Here is a 24,808-nt window from a genome sequence, read left to right as displayed (position 1 = left end):
TTTGAATGGCTAAAAGTGTTTCCTGTTTTCTGATTATGGAATTGTTGAAAGTGTCTGGTTATTAATTCTTGTTTAATGGATTTAGGTTTAAATGGCTGGAAGTGTTTTATGTTTCCTGATTATGGAATTGCTGAAAGTATCTAATTATTTGCTTATAATCAAGTTTTAATTTATATTGCCATATTATTTTGTTTGTGGATTGTTGATAGGTTTGCATCGAATAACAACACATGTGCTCAGGAGATGACCAACGTCATCAAGCTGATGTACGACCATTCCTGGCCTAGCTACAAGAAGATCAAACTTGAGACCAGAGAGCGATGGTTTAAGAAATAAGTGGTAATTAATTTTTTTAAGTTTCAAACATTTAGCTAGTTTATATCTTCTATACTGATTAACTAATTTTAAATTTTCTTTGTGCAGTTGCACTTTATATAGGATGCTGGGCAAAATCTTACTATCAGGAATATATATGATCATAGAATGGGACGGCGGCTACAACTGATGCTGGAGGATGTTCATGAGGGGCGGGACCACCTGACGACCTGGCTTCGACCAGAAATAAAGAAGGCACTATTAGTTTATTGGGAGACCGATGCGGGGTTCAGGCATCGAGTCTCACCAACAGAGCTAAGGGCATCGGCCTGGTCGTCCAAGTATACCGGCAGCTCAACGACCTTCATGAAGACTAAGGGCAGGCTGGTATGTAATATCTTTAATTTTGTTAATAACTTAGTTATATTCTTTTACATATCATTACTAGGCATCCTAATCATATTGTTTCAATGCAACATGTGTAGTCGAAGTCGTTGGATTGCGAGCCGACATTGGCGGAGACGTTCAAGTACACCCATACGCTGAAGGAGAACAAAGCTAGATTTGCTTATCAGCGGTCTCAGGACTATTATGTGAGTAAACATACATTTGATCTTCTGGTATAAAATTATTGGAGATTAACTGTATAGTTGTCGTACTAATCACAATAACATGTGTTACACAGGAGTCCTACAGGCAGAGACTAGAGGCTGCGACTCAGCAATCTCAGCAAAGTGGCGAAAACGCCGTCGATAGCTTTGTTGCTTCAGTTGTTGATCCCGATGTGGTTTGGCGCGAGACCGCCTTAGCACCGTACAAGAACCGCTTATACAGGTTGACGTCGTTATTTGCCAGCAGCATCTGCACCTCCATGTTGAGACCATCATCAGGCTCTGCCACTAGTTGAGCCGTCGAGGCCGAGGAAAGCGTGGATTTGAGGCTGCAGATGCAGGAGCTCCAACGCAACCATCATCAGTAGAATCAAGAGCTGAATGATTATCAGGAGAGGTATCAGAAGATTCTCACATGCGTGACAAACACCGATGATCTCAGGCTGGAATGGAGGGAGTAGCTGGAGCGGTTTCAGCGGATGGAGGCTCAGATGGAGGTGTACTAGGCTTAGATGTGTGCCGCTGGCATCATCCCTACTGGTGGCAATAGACATCACCACCTTTTGCGCCTCCTCTTCAGGGCCACAGGACCGACAACGACGATGACGACTACTTGGATCTTTAGTTATTAGTGTTTCATTTTATTGTTTTATTATATTTATTTGATGTACTTGACTTTGAATTTATTTGAATATTGTATTATTTATTTTAAATAATATATTTTTATTATTTATGAATTGACCATTAATTGTGTGAAAAATAAATTTAAATAAAAAATTAAAATTGACCATTTAATTCAATTTTTTTTAAAAAAATTGACATTACCATCGGATTTACCAAGGAAATAATTCGATAGTAATAGTGCGAGAAACAACATATTTTGGTGCCAACATTACCGTTAGAAAAATCTGCCAATAACCAAATGGTTTTCCAAATAGATAATTCATTATCATTGGACAAAAAAATCCGACAGTAAATATTTACCGGCGAGATTTATACCGTTTGATTCCTTCCGACAATAAATCTAATGGTACTCAACGTTTTTCTTGTAGTGAAAGTGGATAATAATTTTGCAAGGGAACTAATGTATGGAAATCAACTGCTAAACTAACTGATTATAGATTGCAAGAGCGGAGCTCTACCAACTGAGCTATATCCCCCCGAGCCAAGTGGAGCATGCATGAAGAAGTCAGTCTTCTATTCTTTTTCTTGGTGCAGCTGAGCCATCCTGGACTTGAACTAGAGACCTCGTCGTTGAAGTAAATTATCGCAACACCCCAATCTACCCCTTTGAGGAATGTGTGCTTCTAAGATCTCTTCTATACTGTGGCCAATCTCGAAGTTGGTTCTATACATGTGACCATGAAGATAATTATTAAAAATCAAGTTATTGAATATTTAAAACAAATCTCTAAATTGAAAACTACCCGTTATCCAATAAAGACTTAACATACCTAATAATAAACTAAAATTCCATACACGATTAATTACAAATGCCTATCACAAAGAAATAAAAAATACAAGTATAAATTCTTTAATTAGACATTTTTTTTAACTTCGATATTATTGCTTTGGAGGTTTGATTGGAAAAGCTATTTAATTAATTAATTTGTGATATATATATATATATATATAAATAAACTTAGAAGTGCTTTTTTGTTGTTTACTCAAAAGTTTATTTAGCATTAATGTTGGGATGTAAATATAAAGCATCAAAAGATTTTTTGGTTTTAATTAAATACAGTTTCAGTGGTATTTTACTGGAGCAAATATTAAAAAATATTAAATCTCTATTAGAATAAAAAATTAAATTACCTAACCAATCTGCTCCTTACCAATTTATGCCAAAAGATTAAGTTAAATACAGTCTTGAAGGTTTAGCGAGAAAAATTGGTTAAGTTGTTGGAGTTGAATAAGGTTTATCCAGAGAGGCTTTGGGACAATATTTAATGATGTGAATAATAGATTCCTTATCACTATTACAGCTCATGCAAGTAGAACTACTCTCCTGCGTCTATTTAACGGTTCTAGCAAGAATAGAAGACTCTCATGAGGCATCTACCAAATCAAAGTTTTAACCCTTTGTAGCCCCTTCCACTTCTAAATCTTCTTCTATAATAAACAATGATGATTGAAAAGCCAAACAAAATAATATTCAAGACTGATAAATACATTGCCAATGGGGCATTTGTTTTTTTTTTTTTTGTATAATAGGGGCCTAAGGCTAAGAAGAGAAAACAAAACTAACTACCACGGAGAAATAGAACCTTACAAATATCAGCAAACAAACTAAGAGTAATCTCTGCAGGAGGGTGCTCCAAAAAAAGAAAGGTATCGTGAGAATCCAGAATGAAATTTGCCATTCCATCTGCAATCTTATTTGCCTCTCTCAAAACGTGTTGCATCTTAACTTTCCAATTCCTTTTAACCAGCCCTGTGATTCTTCTAATAGCTCTAGTGAGAGTGGGGTGGTGTTGAGAAGGGTTAGCAGTGAGCTCCAATCCCCTTTTGGAGTCTAATTCGACAATTAATTTCTTGATGTCTCTATTCCAAGCAATGCACAACCCCTCTAGAATTGTAAAGATTTCCACTTCTATAGCCTTTAAATTATCCATCCTTGTTGCATATCCCCAAATCCATCCCCCCTTGTTATTCCGTAGCACACCATCCCGACTACCGTGACTAGGAGTTTTCCTGGAGGCTCCATCTGTATTAAGCTTCAACCAACCTTCTGGTGGGGCTGCTACCTAATCGGATGAAGGTCCGTTATGTTAGTTGGTGGGTTGACTCTCACACTACAAATTTTCTACACCAGCTGTCTGATCTAGGATATCTGGATGTTCAGAGGCCTACAACTATTAGAATGAACTAGTTCATTTCAAACTTGCCAAATTTTTCAAGCAGTCACCATAAAGACATCCTTCCAGTAAAAGTCTCTATATTTCTCCCCAGCTCCTTAGTCAAGTTAAAGTCTAGCTAGTCCACAATACCCAGGTTAAAGAATGAAACAGTATGTTACGAATCCAACAGAGCAAGCCACAACTAAGATGCTTTATGGCAGTCTCTAATGATGTGAATGGGAGTCTCAATGTGATTGTTGTAGGACAGACACATCGGATTCCCTTCCTACTTCCAAGCTGTAATTCTTGAGGCAGTCATAATTCCATTATGGCTGAGCTTCCATAAGAACACCTTAACTCTTTACAAACCCTTCCAATTCCATATCTTCTTCCAAGGGCCCTTACTCTGGTGTTGGTGGTTAGCTAGTAGGTTATACGTGTACTTGACTGTGAACTCACCTCTCGGGTTTGGCTTCCAACACAAGCGATCAATGCCATCCTCCTCTTTTAAGACCATACACTTACTGATCTTGCTCACAGCCACATCAGGTAGAAGGTATGTCATGTGCTCCAAGTCCCATCTCTCATTATTACGCACATAATCGGCAATCATTTTCTCGTGTTCCTCAAGATAGAGCATAGGAAAGGCAACATCAATCAAGCTTACACCCGATTCCAGCCAAGTGTCCTTCCAGAAATTTATGCTATCCCCCTTTCCTATAATTACACTAGTATTCTCAATGAGAGTTTTTTAATTATTGGCTAGGTATTCCCACAATGTAGAATCCCCATTATTGCATAGAATTTCCTTTTTAAGATAGACATTTCGATCATATTTCCTAATAAGGACTTGGGCCCACAAAGTATTAGGTTTGGAAAGGAGTTTCCATCCCCTCTTGATAACAAAGGCTTGGTTAACCTTACTCAGATCCTTGAATCCCAAGCCACCTCTTGTCTTTGGTTGCATTATCTTCTTCCAACTCACAAGGTGAGCTTTCTTTTTCGTACTAGTATGCCCTCATATAAACTCTCTCTGCGCTCTTTCAATGGACTATCAAACACCTTTAGGGACCTGAGTATGTTGCATCGGAAACATCACCATTAAGCCAATGATGGAGTGGGCGAGAGTGATTTTTCCTACCATTGAAAGGCACTTCAATTTCCAACCACTAAGATGGTTGGTTACCTTCTCCATTATATGATTAAAATGCTCCTTTCAAATTCTACTTCCCTAAATGACCGCACCCAGGTATTTTCCAATATCCTTCACCTCTGAGAAACCACTAAAGTCTCTAATGTTTTGCCTCTGCTACTCTCAGACATTCTTGGAGAAATATATATGAGTCTTCACCCTATTAATCATATATCCAGAGGCTTCACAGAATCGGTCCAGAATTTTTAAGGCATTACTCATTTGCTGCGGGGATGCCTCTAGAAATAAAATTAAATCATCAACGAACACCAAATGAGACATAAGAGGTCATTTTCTTTCCGCTCTCATGGGAACCCAATTACCATTATCCACTGCCTCAGAAATCAAGTGAGACAATTTATCCATGCACAGAACAAATATATACAGGAAAATAGGGTTGCCTTGTCTGATGTCTTTTATTGGGGAGAAGTTTGCCATTCTTTGGCCATTCCAATTAATAGAAAGTTGAGGAAAAGAAATGCAGTGTTTAATTATGTTGGCTAATTAAATGGGAACACCAAATTTTGTGAGTGTCTATCATATGCTTTAACCAAATCAATCTTGATAGACATGAATCCCCGAGCGCCACGCACTCTTTTCATAGAATGGACCATTTCCTAAACAATTACTATGTTATTATGAATATTCCTCACTGGCACAAAGCTAGACTGAAACAGTGATATTCTATCCTAGTGCAAGGTCTTTATTCTTTCAATAAGGATTTTGGTAACTGATAAACCCCATTTGGAGAGTTTATCTTGTGCTTAATTTAGGGATTTTATGACCTTTTACCCACATTTATTCAATGAAATAGCATGATTTCATGATTATCTCCAAATTTGTGCTTAAGTGTGAAAACATACTTTTTAGACCCTTAATTGTTTAATCTTGATTTAACTTTGATACCATTAGATGCCTTGATATGTTTGTTAAGTGATTTCAGATTTAGGAGGCAAAGATTGGATCAAGGGAATGAAGGAAAAGCAAGTAAAAATGGAGAACTCATGAAGAAATGAAGGAATCGCAAAAGCTGTCAAGCCGACCTCTTCGCACTCAATCGACCATAACTTGAGCTATAGAGGTCCAAATGATGCGGTCTCAGTTGCGTTAGAAAGCTAACATCCGGGGCTTCAAAATGATATAAGATTTGCCATAGTTGCAATAGTTGCATCGCGGATAGAGGCGCGCACGTGCACGGTACGCGTCCGCACCGATGGGTGCACATGGTTCACTTAATGCAACTCGTGGCCAGCGATTTTAGAAGCCTTGTGGGCCCAATCCAACTCATTTCTGATACTATTTAAGCCAAGGATTGAAGGGAAATTAATATACTTTTTATCATTAGTCATAGTTTAAGTTTTAGAAATAGTTAGAGTTAGTTTCTAGAGAGAGAAGCTCTCACTTCTCTCTAGAATTAGGATTAGATTTTAGATCTAGATCTACTTCTTCTCCTCTTCTAATTTTCCTTTTTTTCCCTAATTGGTCTCTTGTAGTTGTAGAATTCTTCTTCTCTTGTAATTCCTTTGTATTGTTAGTTGTAGTTTATGAACTTTCTTTTGTAGATCTACATTTCTTCTTCAATGCAATTGGTAAGTTCTTTGTTGTTTCAAAATTGTTTTGCCTTTCTATTGTTAATCTCTTGCTTTTGTAGTTGTAGATTCTTTTAATTCTTGCAATTAATAATGTTTGCCTTTATTGCCTTCTATGTGTTTGTTGAAATGCCTCTTCTAGATATGAGTTAGATTTTTGTTCCTCTTGGCCTAGGTAGAGTAATTAGTGACACTTGATTTATCAAACTCTTTTGTTAATTGATAATTAGAGATTGCTAATTAACTTGGATACCACTAAAGCTAGTCTTTCCTTAGGAGTTGGCTAGGACTTGTAGAATCAAGTTAATTCATCCACTTGACTTTCCTCCATGGTTAGAGGTTAACTAAGTGGGAGTAATGAACAATTCTCATCACAATTGATAAGGATAACTAGGATGGGATTTCTAGTTCTCACACCTTGCCAAGAGCCTTCTTAGTTGTTAGTTTATTTCTTTTGCAATTTACATTCCTTGTTCCTTAACTCAAAAACCCCAAACATACTTCATAGCCAATAACAAGAACATTTATTTGCAATTCCTAGGGAGAACGACTCGATGTTTCAATACTTTGGTTTATAAATTTAGGGGTTTATTTTAGTGACAAACAAATTTTTGTATGAAAGGATTAATGTTGGTTTAGAAACTATACTTGCAACGAGAATTCATTTGTGAATTCTAAACCGTCAAAAATCCGTATTCATCAAAATGGCACCGTTGTCGGGGAATTGCAATGGTGTTATATTATTGGTTATTGTACATATGTGAATATTGTGAATAGTTTGCTTGTTTGATTTAGTAGCTAGATTTTATCTCCTTGTCTTTGTGCCTTTTATTTTTGTCTTTGCTATCATGAATTCTCACCTTGGCTATGAGTTTGGTTCTGATTGTGTTGTAGGAAATGTGGACTTTAATGACAACATGTACCAAGGATGGAAAACTTCAAGATGGGAGGAGTTTCAAGGAATTGATCACTCCTATTGGCAACAACCTCCGGATGCGTATAGGTATAATTTCCATCCTAATGCATGTCAATTCAATGGCTATGGTGAAACTTTATGTGAAAATCAACTACCACCATCATATGCCTATGACTCTTATCCTCAACATGAACCTCAACCATTCTCACAAGCCTCTCATTACCGAACACTTTCCTATGATCCATATCCATCACATGACCAATCACCCATACCATATTCTTATGACCATTATGAGAAAGAACCCTTGGAACCACCACAACCTTATCATGACCACCTCAATGCACACCATCTCTATACCCTTACCAAGAAGAACCACCTTCCTACTATGAACCCTTTCTCCAAAATAATGAACCCTCTTATCCACCCCAAGCCCCAATAGATGATTCTCTCACCTTGCTACTTCAAGGACAAGCGGATATGCAAAGAAACACCCTAGAGTTTGTGACTAACTTGATCAAGGTAGTGCATACTTTAGCCTACCAATGCTTGAACACTTAAGGTGCTTCCATAGCCACATGTGAAGAATCAATTGAAGAGCATAGCATGAAGGAGAGATTGAAAATTCTGGTGGAAAATGAGAGATGCCACTTTGTGTTAGAACAATTGGAGGAGCCTATGATCATCGAAGAAAAGGAGGAAGTGGTTGAAGATTTAGGAGATATTGAAAGTCCATGGGAATGTAGCATCATGGAGCACTCTTCCAAGAAACTTGATATTGATGTTGAGGAGGGTGCGCAACCTACAAGGCATATCATACTTGGAGACTTGAAAGAGGTTTATCAAGAGATGGATTCAATCATGGATGAATTTCTATCTACAATTGAATCCTTTCCCATTGGACATGAAGTTAAAATTATAGAAGAATGTGCACAACCTCCTATACCCTTGGTGGGCAAGGAAGAAGAGAGTGAATCGGAAGAGAGCTACCAAGGGGAAAAAGTTGGCATGGTGTATATCAAAATTGAAGAATATGAAGAGGTTGATCAAGAGATGGATTCATTCATCAATGAATTCCTATCCAAAATTGAATCACCTCCCATTGAGCAAGAAATCGAAGTTCTTAAAGACAACACCAAGCCAAGTGATAAAAGGAAAAAGGTTGAAATTGAAGAAGCTTGCGAAGAGGTGGAGATAGTCAAGGAAAAGCACAAAGGAGTGGAGCTTGCAAGATCATTAGGACCACCCCTTCCTAAGTCACCATCCTACACAACATTCAAGTGGGTAAAATTCTTATCCCTAAGCTTTACTTTCTCACTTGAATATGATTTGATTGAAAATGATGGTCAACTTAGAGCTCTTTGTGGAGTTAAAAGTAGAAGAGAGTTGTGTAGTGGTTGGAAACATCACTCTAGGTTCATGACGGTTGCATGCTCAAAGTTGTATAGTAATGATTGGTGGAGAACTAATTCGCATGGGTCTAGGAAGTTGTTTGGAAGCTTCTTTGATAATTCTAAGGTCACGCCACCCGGATGGAATAACGATGACCAATTTAAGGACGGGTGTCAAAACAAAGTGTGGGATCCCGGATCGCACAAGGAAAATCAAATTTGGGAGCTCATAGTTTGTGAAGAACTCCATCAAAGCTTGAAGATATTACAATTGAAGAATGGAGCTTATTGGAGATTCAAGCATTGGTGGATGTTCAAGGATAACTTCAAGCACAAGCCACCTTGAGAGGAGCTCCCCAAAAGTCCAACTCAAGGACAATAAACAAAAGTTCTAGGTGGGAGACACCCACCATGGTAAATTCTTTTCATTTTTTTTCTCTTTTGTACATACTAATAGAATTAGCTTAATTTCATGTTTTGTTGAGTTTGTTGAGTCTAATTGGTAGTTTAGTATGTTAAATAATGTTTTATGGTGTTTTAGTAGCTATTTAGAGGTTTGGAATGCTTGGATTAGTGCAAAAACATAGAAATTTTTTTTTGAAAAACAGAGCACCATTTGCGCGTACGCGCACTGCGTGCGTACGCGTGCATCAAGAATTTTCGCCTATCCGCGCACACGCGCTATGTACGTGTACGCGTGGATTGAGAAATTTCACCCCCAAGCCAAAAACCCGAGAGTTGTGCGAACGCTGCGCTAGCATTGTGCCTTTGGCACAAAACCACTCGCGCGTACGCGTACATGACGCGTACGCGTCACTCTCGAAATAAGCCATCGACGCGGACGCGCCATGTACGCGTACGCGTCGTGCCCATTGCACCACCATCCGTGCGCGCACGCCATGCGCGCGTACGCGCGGATGTCCTTCCTTCAACACATCTCTTTTCTTCTCCTCTTTCCATTTCTTTCCTTCTCCTTTCTTCTTCCCTTCTTCTACCCCTCATCTAATACTCCCAAACACCATTGATAACCATTTATTTTAGTTAACTAATTAGTTAGTTAGTTAGTTGATTAGTTAGTTTTCATTTCATTTTCTCTTTTTCATTGTAAGTATTGGATTGTTATTCTTGTTTACCATTAATTGCTGTTGAGTATTAAAAAGGGATGTTATCTTAACATCATTATGTTTATAATCTTTGTTGGATTCTATTATTGAGGTTATATTTTGCTACTTGGTTTTGAGTTTTTCATGCTTACCTTTTAAGAATACCAAGTGATGAGAATTGCCTTCGAGCTTGTAACTCTTCTTGAATTGCATGATTTGGCCACGATGTGATTTGAACCCTATTCTTTGATTAGGCAATCTCTTGACATTGGATGGTGTGCATTTACTTTAATGCATTGTATTTCACGATCATATGCATCCATATGCTTATAGCTTGAATGCCTTCATGCTTCTTTAATGCTTGTTTTACCTTACAAGTTTACTTAAAGCATCTCAAGCACACTAAAATGAGTAAAGTGCATGCTCCTTTTGTGACATAACTTTTTATGCTAATGTGTGTTCTAAAAGGCGCCTAATTTAGAACTCACATCCCTATTTTCCTAATGTCACACTAATTCACTCACTCAATTCTAGTGATTAGTACCTCATTCCCAACAATGTATGCTTCCTTGTTTTTGTGTTCTCTCATCTTATGGTGTTATATTTTTATTTTTCATGACTAATGCACCACAAGTAAAAACGGAAGCGCAAAGAACACACAGCAATCGGTTGACCTACCAGCTGAAGGTAGCAACCCAGAGAGTCGCCGTACCCCCTTGCTCATCTTTGAGTGCACCGAGGACGGTGCAAACTTTTAAGTGTGGGAGGTCGTCCGACCGGTCAGCGATTTTGGGTGAGAAATTTCTAATCCAACACTTTTGCATTTCATTTTAGGTTTTTTGGATTTTTGTTGCATTTTCTTAATTTTGCATATATATACATAATAAGCTTAGTAAAAATAATGAGGTTCTTCAAGATTTCTATCTATAGGGCACCAATTGATTTGAGTGAAAACTTTTCATAGGACTTGCTTGAATTTTATATATATTGTGGATCATGTTTTTGAGCTAAGAACACAAGCAAGTGAGATTTGAGCCTAATGGTATGGTTACATCTTATAACCACTTATTCTTCCTTCTTGTGTGCATTATTCTCTTCCTATGATTGTAATCTTTGATTTGTTTGATTCTTTATGTCCATTATTTTGTGTATTCATGCATTTATATGATTGAGGCCATTATTTTATTTAGCTCACTTACCCAAATAGCCCTACCTTTTATCTTCCTTTGTTAGCCAACTTTGAGCATACACTTAACCCACTTGTTCTTAATTTAGCACATTACAAGCCTTGAAGCGAAAAATAATAAAAGTCCCTAATTTGGATCTTTGATTAGCTTAGGCTAATGTGTGTATCATTCAAGTGTGAGAAAACTTGGGACATTGGATGAATAAAAGGGTAGTTTTGTATTTTTATTGCAAATGTTGGGAATTGGGTACATGCTCATGTGTAATAAATGTAAAACCTTATGCATTGATGTTTTTGTATATATCGCAAAGCAAAAAGAAAAAAAAAGAAAAGAAAAAGAAAAAAATAGAAAAAGAAAGAAACAAAGAAAAAAAGAAATAAAAAGGAGACAAAATGCCCCAAAGCAAAGCTCAATAAGGATCAATGCATAATTGTTGTGAAATGAAAAGAAAATGCATGAGTATGTTAAAAAGTGAAGAATGGGTAGTTAGGTTAACTTTTGAATTGTATAGGATGTCATAGGCTAGGTGGGAAGTCTAAGCTTATCAAAGATTCAAATTTCAAGCTCACTTAACCATATATGCATCCTACCTTGACCCTAGCCCCATTACAACCAATGAAAAGACCTCATGATACTTGTATGCATGCATGAAATAAATGTCGATTGTGAGAAGAAAAATAAATTTTGGAAAGCATGATTAGGGGAGAATTGAGTGAATCAACCCTAAACACTTGAGCGAATAGAGTGCAAACACTACCGGTAAGGGTTCGATTGCTCAATTACATGTTTTCCACCTATGATCATCATTCCTCATGCAAGTTTGTAAAAATATTTAATAGCTCAAGTCAATTGTGGTTTGGCATGGTTGTTAATACCCTTAGCCATTGTGCATATATGTATTTCTGGGAATTGATTTATTTTGACCAAGCAATTGCATTCATGTAGATAGTTGCATATAGGTAGTTTGCATTTAGATTAGTTTACATTGAATAATTGTTGATACCCCTTTGTTCTTTCTTGGTTTAACATGAGGACATGCTTGGTTTAAGTGTGGGGAGGTTGATAAACCCCATTTGGAGGATTTATCTTGTGCTTAATTTAGGGGATTTTATGACCTTTTACCCACATTTATTCAATGAAATAGCATGGTTTCATGATTGTCTCCTAATTTGTGTTTAAGTGTGAAAACATGCTTTTTAGGCCCTTAATTGTTTAATCTTGATTTACCTTTGATTTCATTAGATGCCTTGATATGTTTGTTAAGTGATTTCAGATTTAGGAGGCAAATATTGGATCAAGGGAATGAAGGAAAAACATGTAAAAATGGAGAACTCATGAAGAAATGAAGGAATCGCAAAAGATGTCAAGCCAACCTCTTCGCACTCAATCGACCATAACTTGAGCTATAGAGGTCCAAATGATGCGGTCCCAGTTGCATTGGAAAGATAACATTCGGGGCTTCAAAATGATATAAGATTTGTCATAGTTGCATCGCGGATAGGGGCGCGCACGTGCACGGTACACGTCCGCACCGATGGGTGCACATGGTTCACTTAATGCAACTCGTGGCCAGCAATTTTAGAAGCCTTGTGGGTCCAATCCAACTCATTTCTGATGCTATTTAAGCCAAGGATTGAAGGAGAATTAATATACTTTTGATCATTAGTCATAGTTTAAGTTTTAGAAATAGTTAGAGTTAGTTTCTAGAGAGAGAAACTCTCACTTCTCTCTAGAATTAGGATTAAGTTTTAGATCTAAATCTACTTCTTCTCCTCTTCTAATTTTCCTTTTTTTCCCTAATTGCTCTCTTGTAGTTGTAGAATTCTTCTTCTCTTGTAATTCCTTTGTATTGTTAGTTGTAGTTTATGAACTTTCTTTTGTAGATCTACATTTCTTCTTCAATGCAATTGGTAAGTTCTTTGTTGTTTCATAATTGTTTTGCCTTTCTATTGTTAATCTCTTGCTTTTGTAGTTGTAGATTCCTTTAATTCTTGCAATTAATAATGTTTGCCTTTATTGCCTTCTATGTGTTTGTTGAAATGCCTCTTCTAGATATGAGTTAGATTTTTGTTCCTCTTGGCCTAGGTAGAGTAATTAGTGACACTTGAGTTATCAAACTCTTTTGTTGATTGATAATTAGAGATTGCTAATTGACTTGGATACCACTAAAGCTAGTCTTTCCTTAGGAGTTGGCTAGGACTTATGGAATCAAGTTAATTCATCCACTTGACTTTCCTCCATGGTTAGAGGTTAACTAAGTGGGAGCAATGAACAATTCTCATCACAATTGATAAGGATAACTAGGATGGGATTTCTAGTTCTCACACTTTGCCAAGAGCCTTCTTAGTTGTTAGTTTATTTCTTTTGCAATTTACATTCCTTGTTCCTTAACTCAAAAATCCTAAACATACTTCATAGCCAATAACAAGAACATTTGTTTGCAATTCCTAGGGAGAACGACCCGAGGTTTCAATACTTCGGTTTATAAATTTAGGGGTTTGTTTTAGTGACAAACAAATTTTTGTATGAAAGGATTAATGTTGGTTTAGAAACTATACTTGCAACGAAAATTCATTTGTGAATTCTAAACCGTCAAAAATTCGTATTCATCAGTAACGCATTTATAAAGCACATTACACAGGGATTTGGGGTGAAGTTGATGCAAAAACTCCGATTTATCAACCTTTGGTATAAGCACAAGCATGGTCTCATTCAAGCAATTAATTTCATTTGGGTTTCTCCAAAGATTAAGGATTACCTTTTCAATTCCCTTATGCACTTTGTCCTAATTTCTCTTGGTAGAAGATACTAAGCATTCCATCAACTCCAAGTGCCTTTAAAGCTCCTATGTTGAAGATAGCTTTACGGATTTCCTCCTTATCCAGCTGTCTCATAGCATTCACAACAATTTGAGGAAAAAAGATAGTACTATTCAAGTCCTCCCTAACATCTTTATCTTCAGAGAAGAGGTTATGGTAATATCTAATGGCCATATCCTCTAGAATCCCTTGTTCCTCCACCTAGTTCCATCATCATCCCTCAAGCACAGAATTTTGTTACGCCTTCTTCGAATAATGGTTTTACCATGATAATACCTGGTATTGCGGTTCCTATCTTTAATCCAATTTGCTCTTGATTTCTGAATCCAAAGCCTCTCTTCTTGGTTAAGGATTTCTTCAAGTTGGTTTTGGAGCTCTTTTTCTAAGACCTCTAACCTCCGATTCCTTCCATACAACCCGCATAGTTGAATACCTCCAATTCTTGCCATGAGATGCCTTTTCTTTTTGAATATGTCACCAAAAACTTCTTTTATTCATATTTCAATACTTTATTTCAGCTCATTGATGTTGGTAAAGTAACTTCACCCATCCTCCCAACTACTTTCCAGTAGTCTTCTGAAATCAGGATGTTGCATCCAAAAGAATTTAAACCTATAAGGTTTGTTTCTTTTTTCCACAGGGTCACCTTCAACCCGCACCAAGAGGGAATGGTGATATGAGTACGTTCAGACCAGATTTGTTAAGTAAGCTTCGAGAAATAAGATGTGCCATCTATCATTACACAGTCCCCTATCCAAGCGTTCTAAAACTCTGTCTCTGTCGTCTCTGGTTCTCCCTTCCATGTATACTTCATGCCCTTCGCCCCTAAATTAATCAAATTACAGTTGAAGATCCAATTTTTAAATTCAGACACTTCTGAGGGTCAGCCGGTCTACCTCCCTTCTTCTTCGAGGGGTCAGCTATCACATTGAAGTCTCTGACCATGAAGCAGGCTCCCTGAACTTGATTGGCATATATTTTGATTTCTTGCCAAGCCTCCCTTCGTTCATTCTCTCTTGGACTACCATAAATAATGGTGAGGGTCCACAAAGGCTTTCTGTTCTCTTCTACCAACACATGCATAAATTATTCATGAAGTTGTATGGGTCTGAGCCCAAAGTTATCCCTTCTCCAAAGCAACCATATACCTCTACTAAAACCTCTAGCCTCAACTAGAATAGATTTGGTGAAGCCCAGTTCCTTAATCACTTTTTCTGCTTTAATCCCACTACACCTAGTTTCCTTAAGTGCCACAATGTCTAGCTTATAAGGGTTCAGATAGTCTTTATAGGCTCTGTTGAACTTACCCCTAGCAACTCCTCTAACATTTCAAGACAAAATAATCATAAATAAACCAGAAGAGAAAGAGTACAAACAAAAAAAGGGCCTAGGCCTGCATCTCATTGTCATCCCTTACAGGATCAACACACATTTGCTCTGTATCATTAGGCATCATGTTATTGTCTATCTCAAGAGTCTATTTCCTTCTGAGCATATACTCTTTAAAAGGCCTATATTCTTGTCATGTATATCCGGTGGCTTTGGGTTTGACCCATCCACTCCCACTATGACTCCTTCCATATCCATATCAGTTCCACCCTCCCCTTCACTTTTCTTTGAACGATTTCTCTCTCTTGGGTCCCCTTACTAATTAGGCAATTTGCTATCTTGTCGTTTTGTGCTCCCTTCTCTCCTAAAGGAGATTGATTCCACCTCGTACCACCATATTTCTCCAAAGGTGTTTCAGATACGTACAAAACGGTCATTCGAAAATCCTGGGTGCCTTACCACATTTCTTGCGCATTTTGCTTCCAAAAAGGAATGTTCTTTTTTCTTTCTCTCTATTTGCCTCGGCCTCACTCGCTTTACTTGCCTCGATCCTATTTTCTTTCGTTGTCTGCTTCCCTGTCACTTGTATTTCCTGGGGCGCGTTGGCTTCACCTTCTTGCAAAGCACTGAATCTAGACCCCATCTCCACTCTGTTATTCACCTTTTCTCCCTCCTTGTTATCATTTACCTTTTTTCTCCTTTTGGCCTCTACACCATAAGCAATTCCCCATACTAGCCAGGTGATGTCGGATTACTGTTAGCTCTTTCCCCATGCACAATGTCAGCTTCCCTACCTATTTGGCTATGGTCATTCTCTGAACAGTGCTCCTTAGTATATCCCCATCTCCCACAATGGAAGCAAATGGAGTGAAATCCCTCATACTCAACAAAAACCATTTTTTCTTTGATTCTAAGCTTTGACCTGAGGGGCTTTGATAAGTCTATCTCCACACACAGCCTAGCAAACCTACCCCTCGCTTGCTCCGCCGTATTATAGGCCACCTTCAAGGTCTTACCAATGGTAACCCCAATAGTTCGCAGGACGTGCTTGTCATAATATTCAATGAAAAGGTCTGGAATCCTTACCCAAGCTGCTATCTTATCCAACTTTTCCCCTTCTGGGTTGAAATCAGGTTTTCACCTTTGAAAAGCTAAGTAGTTGTCGAAGATCAACCAAGGACCTCCTTTAAGGGCACCGTCATAATCTTCTCTTATCGTGAACCTAACAAGGAAGAACTCATTCCCAACATCAATGAGAGTGATCATTCCTTCTTTAGCCCACATTGCATCCAATCGCCTTTTCAAAATGTTAAACCCAATTCTTCTCCCTAGAAGCTTCACTATTAGAGTGTATTCCCAGAACTTGTTCAATCTGTTTTGCTCCGCTTTGTTCATAATGAGGTTAGGGCATCCATCCTCATTCCAGACAATCTTCCTCCTCAAGAGCGTCCGTCGATCTCTCCAATCTTTACTTCTTAGAACTTTCCCTTCCTTATCCGAATACTCGTACTCGAAATCATAGTCGGAGTCGTCCTCCTCACTCCTCTTCCTCTTCCGATTCTGCCTCATAAATGAAGTCTGGACATTTAACCATGCTCACGTACGATTTCTTTATTTGTGGAGCTCCAGGGCCCCTTCCCTGACCTTACATTCCCTTCTTTACAACTTGGTTATCTTCCACCTTGTCTTCACTTCACAGTTTCCTTTTACTCCTTCAAAAGTTGTCTACCTCCTCAACCAATGGGGCTTCACCCCATCACGACCTTCACCGATAGTCAGCATAGAGAGAGATACTTTTCGGTCTAACGCCAAAAATTTCTAAACCCGGCATTTGTTTTTCATTTCTAATTTTTGGTTCTTTCTTGTATTAAACCTGATAAGGTGAGGCCGTATCCAAAGTGAGTGGTGGTTTGGATCTATTGGAACAAATTGTGACTCACGATCAAAAAGAAAAATGTGATTAGAAATCAGTGATTAACGACGGTGGCCTTTTTCACAAAAAAAAAAAAAAGACATTGTAGTGGATCTCTCTAATCTCTACAACAGTTGTTTGACAAAGATTGTTATTCTATACTGTGTTTCAACTTTTAAGTGTAACAACCTTCCACTTAAAAGGATAATATTTATTGCAGAACTGAATTGAATTCAAGTATTTCGAATGAATTAGTAGAACTACAAAATTAAATTGAATTTCAATATTTAAAATATTTATCAAATGAATTAAATTTTTTTAGTTGACAATTTTATTTTTTATTAACATAATATATATTTAAATAATAAATATACTTATTTATTAAATTATAAAAAAATATCCAAATATAGCCTTAAGTGTACAAGAATAATAATAAAACACAAAACATATCACATCATAACACTTATTATATAAACCAATGAGAATATTAAGCTCAAGATTATATGAACATTTTGCCCAACAACAAAAGAGACTACTTAGCACTACAACTAGTCTTGAGTTATTGACCAAATCGTCACTCAAGCGAGTAAGCAATATGAATTAATTAAAGTAAAGACGGCAGATTTAGCCTTTACCATTTTATACCATTTTATATTACACCCTATTTTGAAAAGGACAGATACAAAGGAAAAAAAAATTGACACTCTTTTAGTCTTTACCAATTGAGGCATTGACAACCATAACTCCCAAATAAATACACATTATACAAGATGATGGACGCATGATTTTTCTATGAGGTTCCAAAGCCCCCATTCCCACCTACTTCTCCTTCCCAACCTAACAATGGATAATCAAAGGAAATATAAAACAACGATCTTTGATGTATTAATAATTTTTTAACTTCCTAGATTGATTAACTTAATAGTCAAGAGACCAAAGGTTCTCACACCATCTTGCAAAATTTTGGGCTTTCACACATAATTTTGTCATATATGTGGCTCAAATCGACACCTTAAAATAAAGATGAACTTGAACTTCGTGGTTTGCATTTTGTACTAGTTTCAACAAACCATGGCATTGGCATGACACCATAAATCTCTCCCTCCAAGGAGAAATTTTTCCTAATTGTTTTTGCAACAAAATTTGGTACCATGAAGTGTGACATATTCATCATGATCCAACAAAAGCAATCTGCAAACAGTAAAAGAAAAAAAAAAAGAGAAATCAGTACTTGGAAGTTGGAATAAAGATAATTGGATGTATAAAATAATTCCATTATTTTTAATAGAATATATAATGATTCTAATTTTGATGTACAGAATATTTTATACAATCATTCAATTACATCCATTTTTTTTTAGATGACTATTAACACAGTCAATGTAAATAATAGTTATTTTATGTATATGTAAAATTACTTTATGATATATGACGTTGATATTTTAAATAAGTGTAAATTTCAATCATTTAATTAGCATATTGTTTTCATCAAGTGTAAATTTAGTCTTAGTAAATATCTCGTTCAAGTTTTGATTTGAAGAAATTTTTTCATAATCATAAAATACTTTCAATAGAAAGTGTGATTCTATTTAAATTAAATACTATTAAACTAATATAATGAGTACGCAATAATTTTCCGTTTATCTGTGAAATGCATACCTTATAGTTGATTTCTACATGTCTATGGTTGCTGAATTCTACTTCACATCAATGGATCAGTGCCCAAGTTCTTCAATCTGTGTTCAACGGCTTTAAGATCACGAAGATGTTGCAAAATTTCTTGAAGCAGATCGGTTCCTTTGTCACCGTTCTGTATAGAGCCCACACAATTTTGCAGAAACTCTCTATCAGATTCAAGAGCTTGTAACCGCTCATAAACACGATCCACTTCTTCTTCAACTGAAACCTTTTCAATTGCACCAACTGAATCTTGCACATCTTCAACTGATTCAGGTTTCATGATTTGTGTATGATCAAGTGTGTATGCTTCTTCCTCGTTCTCATTTTCCGCGGCATCTAGATATGGTAGCAGCCTTTTTGCCAATGATCCCATTGTTCTTCTTTGATTATTTTGTTTATCATCTGAAAAATTATGCATATTTTCCTCTGGACTGCTATAGTTGCTGCAATTCTCATTCAATTCTTTGTCACAATGTGTTGATGAATGCTCAGTTATTTCGATATCATCCATGAATTCTTCGCTCTCTTCGAGATTCATAATCTTTTCCTCCAATTCTCTTAGCTGATCAAGAATCAAGGCTCGCTCTTCTTCGAATTCGGCTAATGAATCATCAAGAACACTAATATGTTTCACACAATCCAATGCCATCTCTTCCAAATTCGAAACACCATCAGCAGTAGTTGCCTTGTTGTTCAAGTTATCTTCTTCTTCTTTGTCCCTTACTTCGCGGTTGAGATCAATGGATATATCAGAGGAAGAAGAAGAGTCTCTGCTTCTTGTGGTTCCATCTTTCATTCTTCTCAACAGCCTTATCTTCTCTTTCGCCTCGTAATCCATGACCTTCTGTCTATACTCTTCCAGTTCCTTCTCAAGCTCTTGCTTCTCTTTTTCCCTTTTCAACATTAGCTCGTTCAAAAGCTGCAAAGCTTCTTGATCATACTCTGCTTGTTCTTCCATCATTCGCTGGTATTGCAGCGCTTCCATCCGCATCGCGGCCTTTTCCTCTTGCAATCTTGTAATCATTGCCATTGTTTGATTAGCAGCTACAGCGGATGCGCTTCGCTCTTCTTCTAGTTCTTGATATATAGCACTCAGAGCCTTTCTTTCAGATTTTAGAGCTGTTTTTAGATTATCAATTGTTGATATTGGATCACCATATTCTAGCTCGCTTGCAACGCTGCCATCCATTGAATCCTCAGCTCCTAATTCTCTTTGCATCAATTTCCTATGCGCATATTGCAGGCCATTTACAGAACTGGGAGTTCCAGGAAGTTTATCTTCATCTGCTTCACATGATTGATGGCTTGTTTCTTCATGATTTTTCTCGGCTGAGTTTGTTTTCTCAATCATTTCAGCATAGTCATTATCTTTTGCAGCTTCTTTATCTGAACCTGCATTGTGAAACCATGAAATAGCTAAGAATTTCTATATTGAAAAGTTCCGGAATTAGAATGAAAGAAAAGGAAAATCCAAGAGTAAGGTGCAAGAAAACTTGCATAGGTTATTCTGAGAAATAAATTTATCAAAGGCATTGTCAACTCCATCATCATTCACAATCATTTCAGCATAATCATTATCTTTTTCACCTTTATCTAAACCTGCAGAACTTGAGTGCTTCAGAATTAGAATGAAACAAAACGAAAAGAGTAAGGTACAAGAAAACTTACATAGGTTATTCTGAGAAATGAATTCATCAAAGGCATTAGCAACTCCAGTATCATCCTCGCTTTCTGAAGATTCGTCTTCTGCTATGCATTGACATGAGAATTCTTGTTCTTCAGATGGAGGCAAATTATCTGTGTAAGCAATTGTTGAAGTCACATAAAAGATTGAAATGTTAGTTCTTATAATTTATGTAATTGTTTGTACCTGTTGGATTTTTGTGTGATTCTTCCATATCATCTTCTATATCATTGTCACCATTGGATAAAATTTGAGACTTGCTTAGATTATTCTGAGCAATGAATTTTTCAAAGGCATTTCCAACATCATCATCATCATCATCACTTGTTGAGGATTCATCATCCATTGAAGATTCATCTTCATGTGAGCTTCCATATGAGCAAAGTGGTTCTTCAGATATAGGCAAATCAACTACATGACCAAAAGGTTATTTCTACTATTGGATGAATTTCACTTAAAAAGAAATTGTAAAAGAAACATGAAAAAATCATGAACATTCTTGTACCTCTAGTGTTATTTTGTTCTTCTGAGACAGCTTCAACATTGTTGTCTTCATTCGAAGAAGTTTGAGCTTCTTCAAAAGTAAAAATCTTCTCTCGATGTACCTTTGCTACTGAATCCTGTTTCAATTCTTCAAATTCAAAAACTATAGAATTCTCCAAGCTTGATTCAGTTATATCAAACCTTTCAAGTTCATCAATCTTGCATGGTTCAAAAGGCAAAGAGGTAACAGAATCTATGAACTCAACAGGTATCAAGCGATTCGTTTCGCATTCCACATTGTTCTTGAAGTGTCTATGGATGACTTCAATTGATCTATCTTCCCAACAATTGATAGAACCATTAGGATCCAGCTCGGTGATGATGATAAGATCATCTTTTTCTCCTTCCTTTTCATCAGAGTGCAAGTTCGAGACAGAACTCGAACGATCCTCTGCCACTTCCCTGAGGATAAAACTCTCAATATCAGAAAGTATCTGATGCACATCATCATGATCTTCTTCTTCTTCTTCTTCTCCATTGTTAATCTCAAACTCAATGTCTTTATCAGCTTCCTTTTCATCATGTATTGATTCTACAATGAAAGAGCCTTTTCTTGCATCTCCCCAAGAAGGCTTCAACAAAAGATAAGGAGGGTAAAGCTCTCTCCTCAAGCTCTCATTGCAGCAGGAGCATCTCTTTGTGTCATCATCATCACCGTTTTCATGACTAATCCAAGATATGAATGCGATTCTGTTGTGTCCAATCCCAACTGAGTTTTCGTGCCGGTTCGGCCTAGAAGCCAAGCAATCCTCACACATGTGCTGTGTGTCAGCAAGCTTTTTATGATTTGAACAGTAACCAAGCTTCGAAATCTCAGCTGCATGAGACTCACAAACAAGATCCTTATCCAAATTTCCACTTTTTCCATGCTGCAAGATGTGATCAACCCTTGAGCACCAAAGGCATGGTGGTTGGAGGCCAACACATTTTGCAAATCTTGAGATGAGGTAGCTGAACAAGGAGTTGAGGAGAAGAAGTACTATGAGGATCCATTCAAGAACTGCATACACAAGAATCACCACAACTTTGTTGGTGTTTCTGTGTAGCATGGTGGCAAACTTGTTGGCGGCCATTGATGGTTTTTGTTTTTTGGTTTTGTTTCCAATTTTCCGAAGCTTTGGAGTTTCTTTTGCATATGTGTGTGACTCTATGAAGAGTGTGGAAGAGAATGTGAGAAGAGGGAAAAGTGTGGGAAGGGAAAAGAAAGAGCAATGGAAAGAAGGAAGGATGTTAAAGAGTACATTAAGGGATAGTTTGGTAATTATCACATCATGGTGAGTCAAAAATATTGTCATTACAATATACGATATTCTTTTGACTGTCTGTCCAAGTTTGGATCGAATTTATAAGCAACGATCTAAAAATAAATTACAATGGAAATTAAAAATAATAAATACAACAGTTCTTCTAAATATGGATATAAGTATATAGATACTATTCAGAAGGTGATAATAGGATTATCTCTTAATAGAATATAAATTTACGGATCAGAATATTAGGTTGCAATGCTCAAGGCAGTAATAGAGGTATAAGGAGGAGAAGTAAATAACTAAATAACATAGTTTAGAGTTGATTTAATTAGCCTGTCTATTCTTATAGTTTTATTAAATTTTTAATTATATTTTTATATTTTTTTTAATTAAATTTTTATATTATATCAAATTTTATAATTAACTCTCTATTATTATAAAAAATTAAAATTAACAAAATATTTCATTAAATAAAACGAATATACTACACATAAAATATAAACTTAAAAGATAACATCTTTTTAGTTTTTAAATTATAAAAGTGCCTCAACATAAAATAAAAAAGAGAAAGTATAGAAAGCCAATGAAATATTTGTACAATGTGTACAATGGAGGTGTACGGATATCCAATTCAATATTAGAAATATAACCATTAGTGTTATCTTTTCCCATCAATTGAAATTTTTGGGATGAGTGATATCATGACATGGTATCAGAGTTCTAGATTCGAAAGGTCAAGAGCCTATTATACACATTGTACAAATATTCCATTGACTTCCTACAAGGACTCAATAAAAAAACCCTCTACTCTCTCTCCTTCATCTCCGTCTTCCAGCCATTCATCTCTTTCATCAAATCCACTACTTTGAATTTCATTGAGAAAACAAATGTACCAACTAGTGTACTCTGAAAAATCTAGTGTTCTATCTTATTCATTTTACATGAAAAATTCACTGAATTCGAAATTAGTAAGAGGCAAAATCGCGGTTTGCTAACGGGGACGTAGTCTTAGGATTGCCAATTTTGGTGATAAAAAAAGCTGGTGGAGTTAGAATAATCCTTGCAAATGGAATTTCCAACAATGAGGGTCTTGTCAGCGATGCTCACCTCATCCCGACATGCGTCGTGGCCGCAGATGAAGACGACATGATCAAATTCTACATCTCATCTACTGCAAACCCTATTGCAACTCTCGAATTCAAAGGAACGATCTTCATAATCAAATCGGCAGTGGTTCTGGCATTGTTTTCTGCAAGAGGATCTAACGGCTTGAATCCTGAGATTCTCAAACCAGATTTGATTGTTTCTAGTGTCAACATTTTCGTGACTTGGACCGATGCTGTTGGACCTACATGTTTCGATTTAGATTTTAGGAGAACCGAATTCAACACTTCATTTTGCTTTTGTTTCTGTTTTATTTTGCTTTTGTTTCATTCTACTTTTACTTGGTTTTACTTTTGCTCACTGATTATGTTAAAAAAAATTTTGATTATGTTAAAATTTGATAAAATTATAAGAACCGACAGAATAATTAAAGACAAAAAAGTATAGGGATCTAATTGAAAATTTGATAAAATTATAAGAACCGACAGAATAATTAAACCTTTAGAATTTGAACGTGAGTTAAGCCTTTTTATTTATAATATTTTGAGGATGAATTTGAAAAGAATTAAGATAGATCCGTGTAGAATTTACTTAAGATCTTTCATAAATATCTTTCAAAATATATTTTTTATGGTCTGACATGCTTCTAAAAGAATATTTTTAAATTAGTCATAGCTTTACATTTAGTATGAGAATTGAATTATAATAGATATAATTTTTATGTTTTTTTTTTTAAATGAAATTCAAATATAACAAAAAGGTCTTTGCGGGGTTTGAAACAAAAGTTTTACCAAATTTTCTGTTTATAAACAAATTAAACAGAACAAAGATAACCTAAAAATATATATCTAGAGAGAGATTAAGAAAAGGTGATGTTGCTCAAGTTTTTGAGGAACAGCAAAGTCTCTAAAGTGATTGGAAAGAGAGGCAGGGCCTGCGGAACGTGCAATTGTTATATTCACTCACTGAATATTATTATGAGCAATGTGCAACATTATTATTAGTAGCTAGCTAAAGGCTTAAAGTAGATCTCAGCAGTGACATAATACTATCTTTATCCGTAACTGTTTCAATGCCAGTCGACACTATAATAGCCTCATATTTGATTATTTGGTAATGACATTTCATGTACACTTTTATTTTCTTCTGCATTTCATATTTATGTGTCCAAAATGAATTGGATAAGTTGTAAGGTTACATACTTACATAATAAAGATCATGAATGAGAGTATTAGCTGGTAGTCAGTTTTTTGGATAATACATATATAAAGTAAGGGGATGAGATGTGACAACTAGAGATTAGAGAGGTGTCTGTATTTTTTTAAAGTATAAATATTTTATTTAAT

General features: G+C 36.3%; 2 protein-coding genes across 5 annotated transcripts; one reads left to right on the top strand and one right to left on the bottom strand.

The window, feature by feature from the left end:
• Positions 1-483: 483 nt before the first annotated feature.
• On the top strand, positions 484-1,355 carry LOC148550399 (uncharacterized). The gene is made up of 3 exons (XM_088492760.1): positions 484-702; positions 801-908; positions 1,001-1,355. Exons 1-3 carry the CDS (start codon positions 484-486, stop codon positions 1,220-1,222), a joined length of 549 nt encoding a protein of 182 aa, XP_088348886.1. The 3' UTR covers positions 1,223-1,355.
• Positions 1,356-17,650: 16,295 nt separating this feature from the next.
• Positions 17,651-22,403, bottom strand: LOC107609416 (caldesmon-like protein (Protein of unknown function, DUF593)). 4 transcript variants are annotated; one of them, XM_016311386.3, is made up of 6 exons: positions 21,071-22,403; positions 20,752-20,976; positions 20,550-20,678; positions 20,379-20,480; positions 18,861-20,273; positions 17,651-18,392 (listed from the first exon to the last, which is right to left on the bottom strand). In XM_016311386.3, exons 1-5 carry the CDS (start codon positions 22,401-22,403, stop codon positions 18,904-18,906), a joined length of 3,159 nt encoding a protein of 1,052 aa, XP_016166872.2. In that variant the 3' UTR covers positions 17,651-18,392; positions 18,861-18,903. The 4 variants fall into 4 exon arrangements, with proteins under 4 accessions (XP_016166872.2, XP_020963013.2, XP_016166874.3 ...); XM_021107354.2 differs by having other exon boundaries at positions 20,550-20,657; positions 21,071-22,341; XM_016311388.3 differs by lacking the exon at positions 20,379-20,480 and having other exon boundaries at positions 21,071-22,341.
• Between the last annotated feature and the right edge of the window lie 2,405 nt (positions 22,404-24,808).

The sequence above is a fragment of the Arachis ipaensis genome, chromosome B7 (assembly GCF_059453495.1).
Source record: "Arachis ipaensis isolate K30076 ecotype BB chromosome B7, ASM5945349v1, whole genome shotgun sequence".
Classification (NCBI taxonomy): domain Eukaryota; kingdom Viridiplantae; phylum Streptophyta; class Magnoliopsida; order Fabales; family Fabaceae; genus Arachis; species Arachis ipaensis.
The sequence above is the reverse complement of the archived record's forward strand: the minus strand, read 5'-3'. Positions and strand labels throughout refer to the sequence as shown.

What these genes read in the sequence shown, in the direction of transcription:
- LOC148550399 (XM_088492760.1), top strand. Translation starts at nt 484, where the DNA reads ATGGGACGGCGGCTACAACTGATGCTGGAGGATGTTCATGAGGGGCGG. An exon ending in TGAAGACTAAGGGCAGGCTG is followed by an intron (nt 703 to 800) that starts GTATGTAATATC and finishes CAACATGTGTAG; the next exon opens with TCGAAGTCGTTGGATTGCGA. An exon ending in AGCGGTCTCAGGACTATTAT is followed by an intron (nt 909 to 1,000) that starts GTGAGTAAACAT and finishes TGTGTTACACAG; the next exon opens with GAGTCCTACAGGCAGAGACT.
- LOC107609416 (XM_016311386.3), bottom strand. Translation starts at nt 22,403, where the DNA reads ATGACAATATTTTTGACTCACCATGATGTGATAATTACCAAACTATCC. An exon ending in ATCACACAAAAATCCAACAG is followed by an intron (nt 20,679 to 20,751) that starts GTACAAACAATT and finishes TTGCTTACACAG; the next exon opens with ATAATTTGCCTCCATCTGAA. An exon ending in TATTTCTCAGAATAACCTAT is followed by an intron (nt 20,274 to 20,378) that starts GCAAGTTTTCTT and finishes TTCACAATGCAG; the next exon opens with GTTCAGATAAAGAAGCTGCA.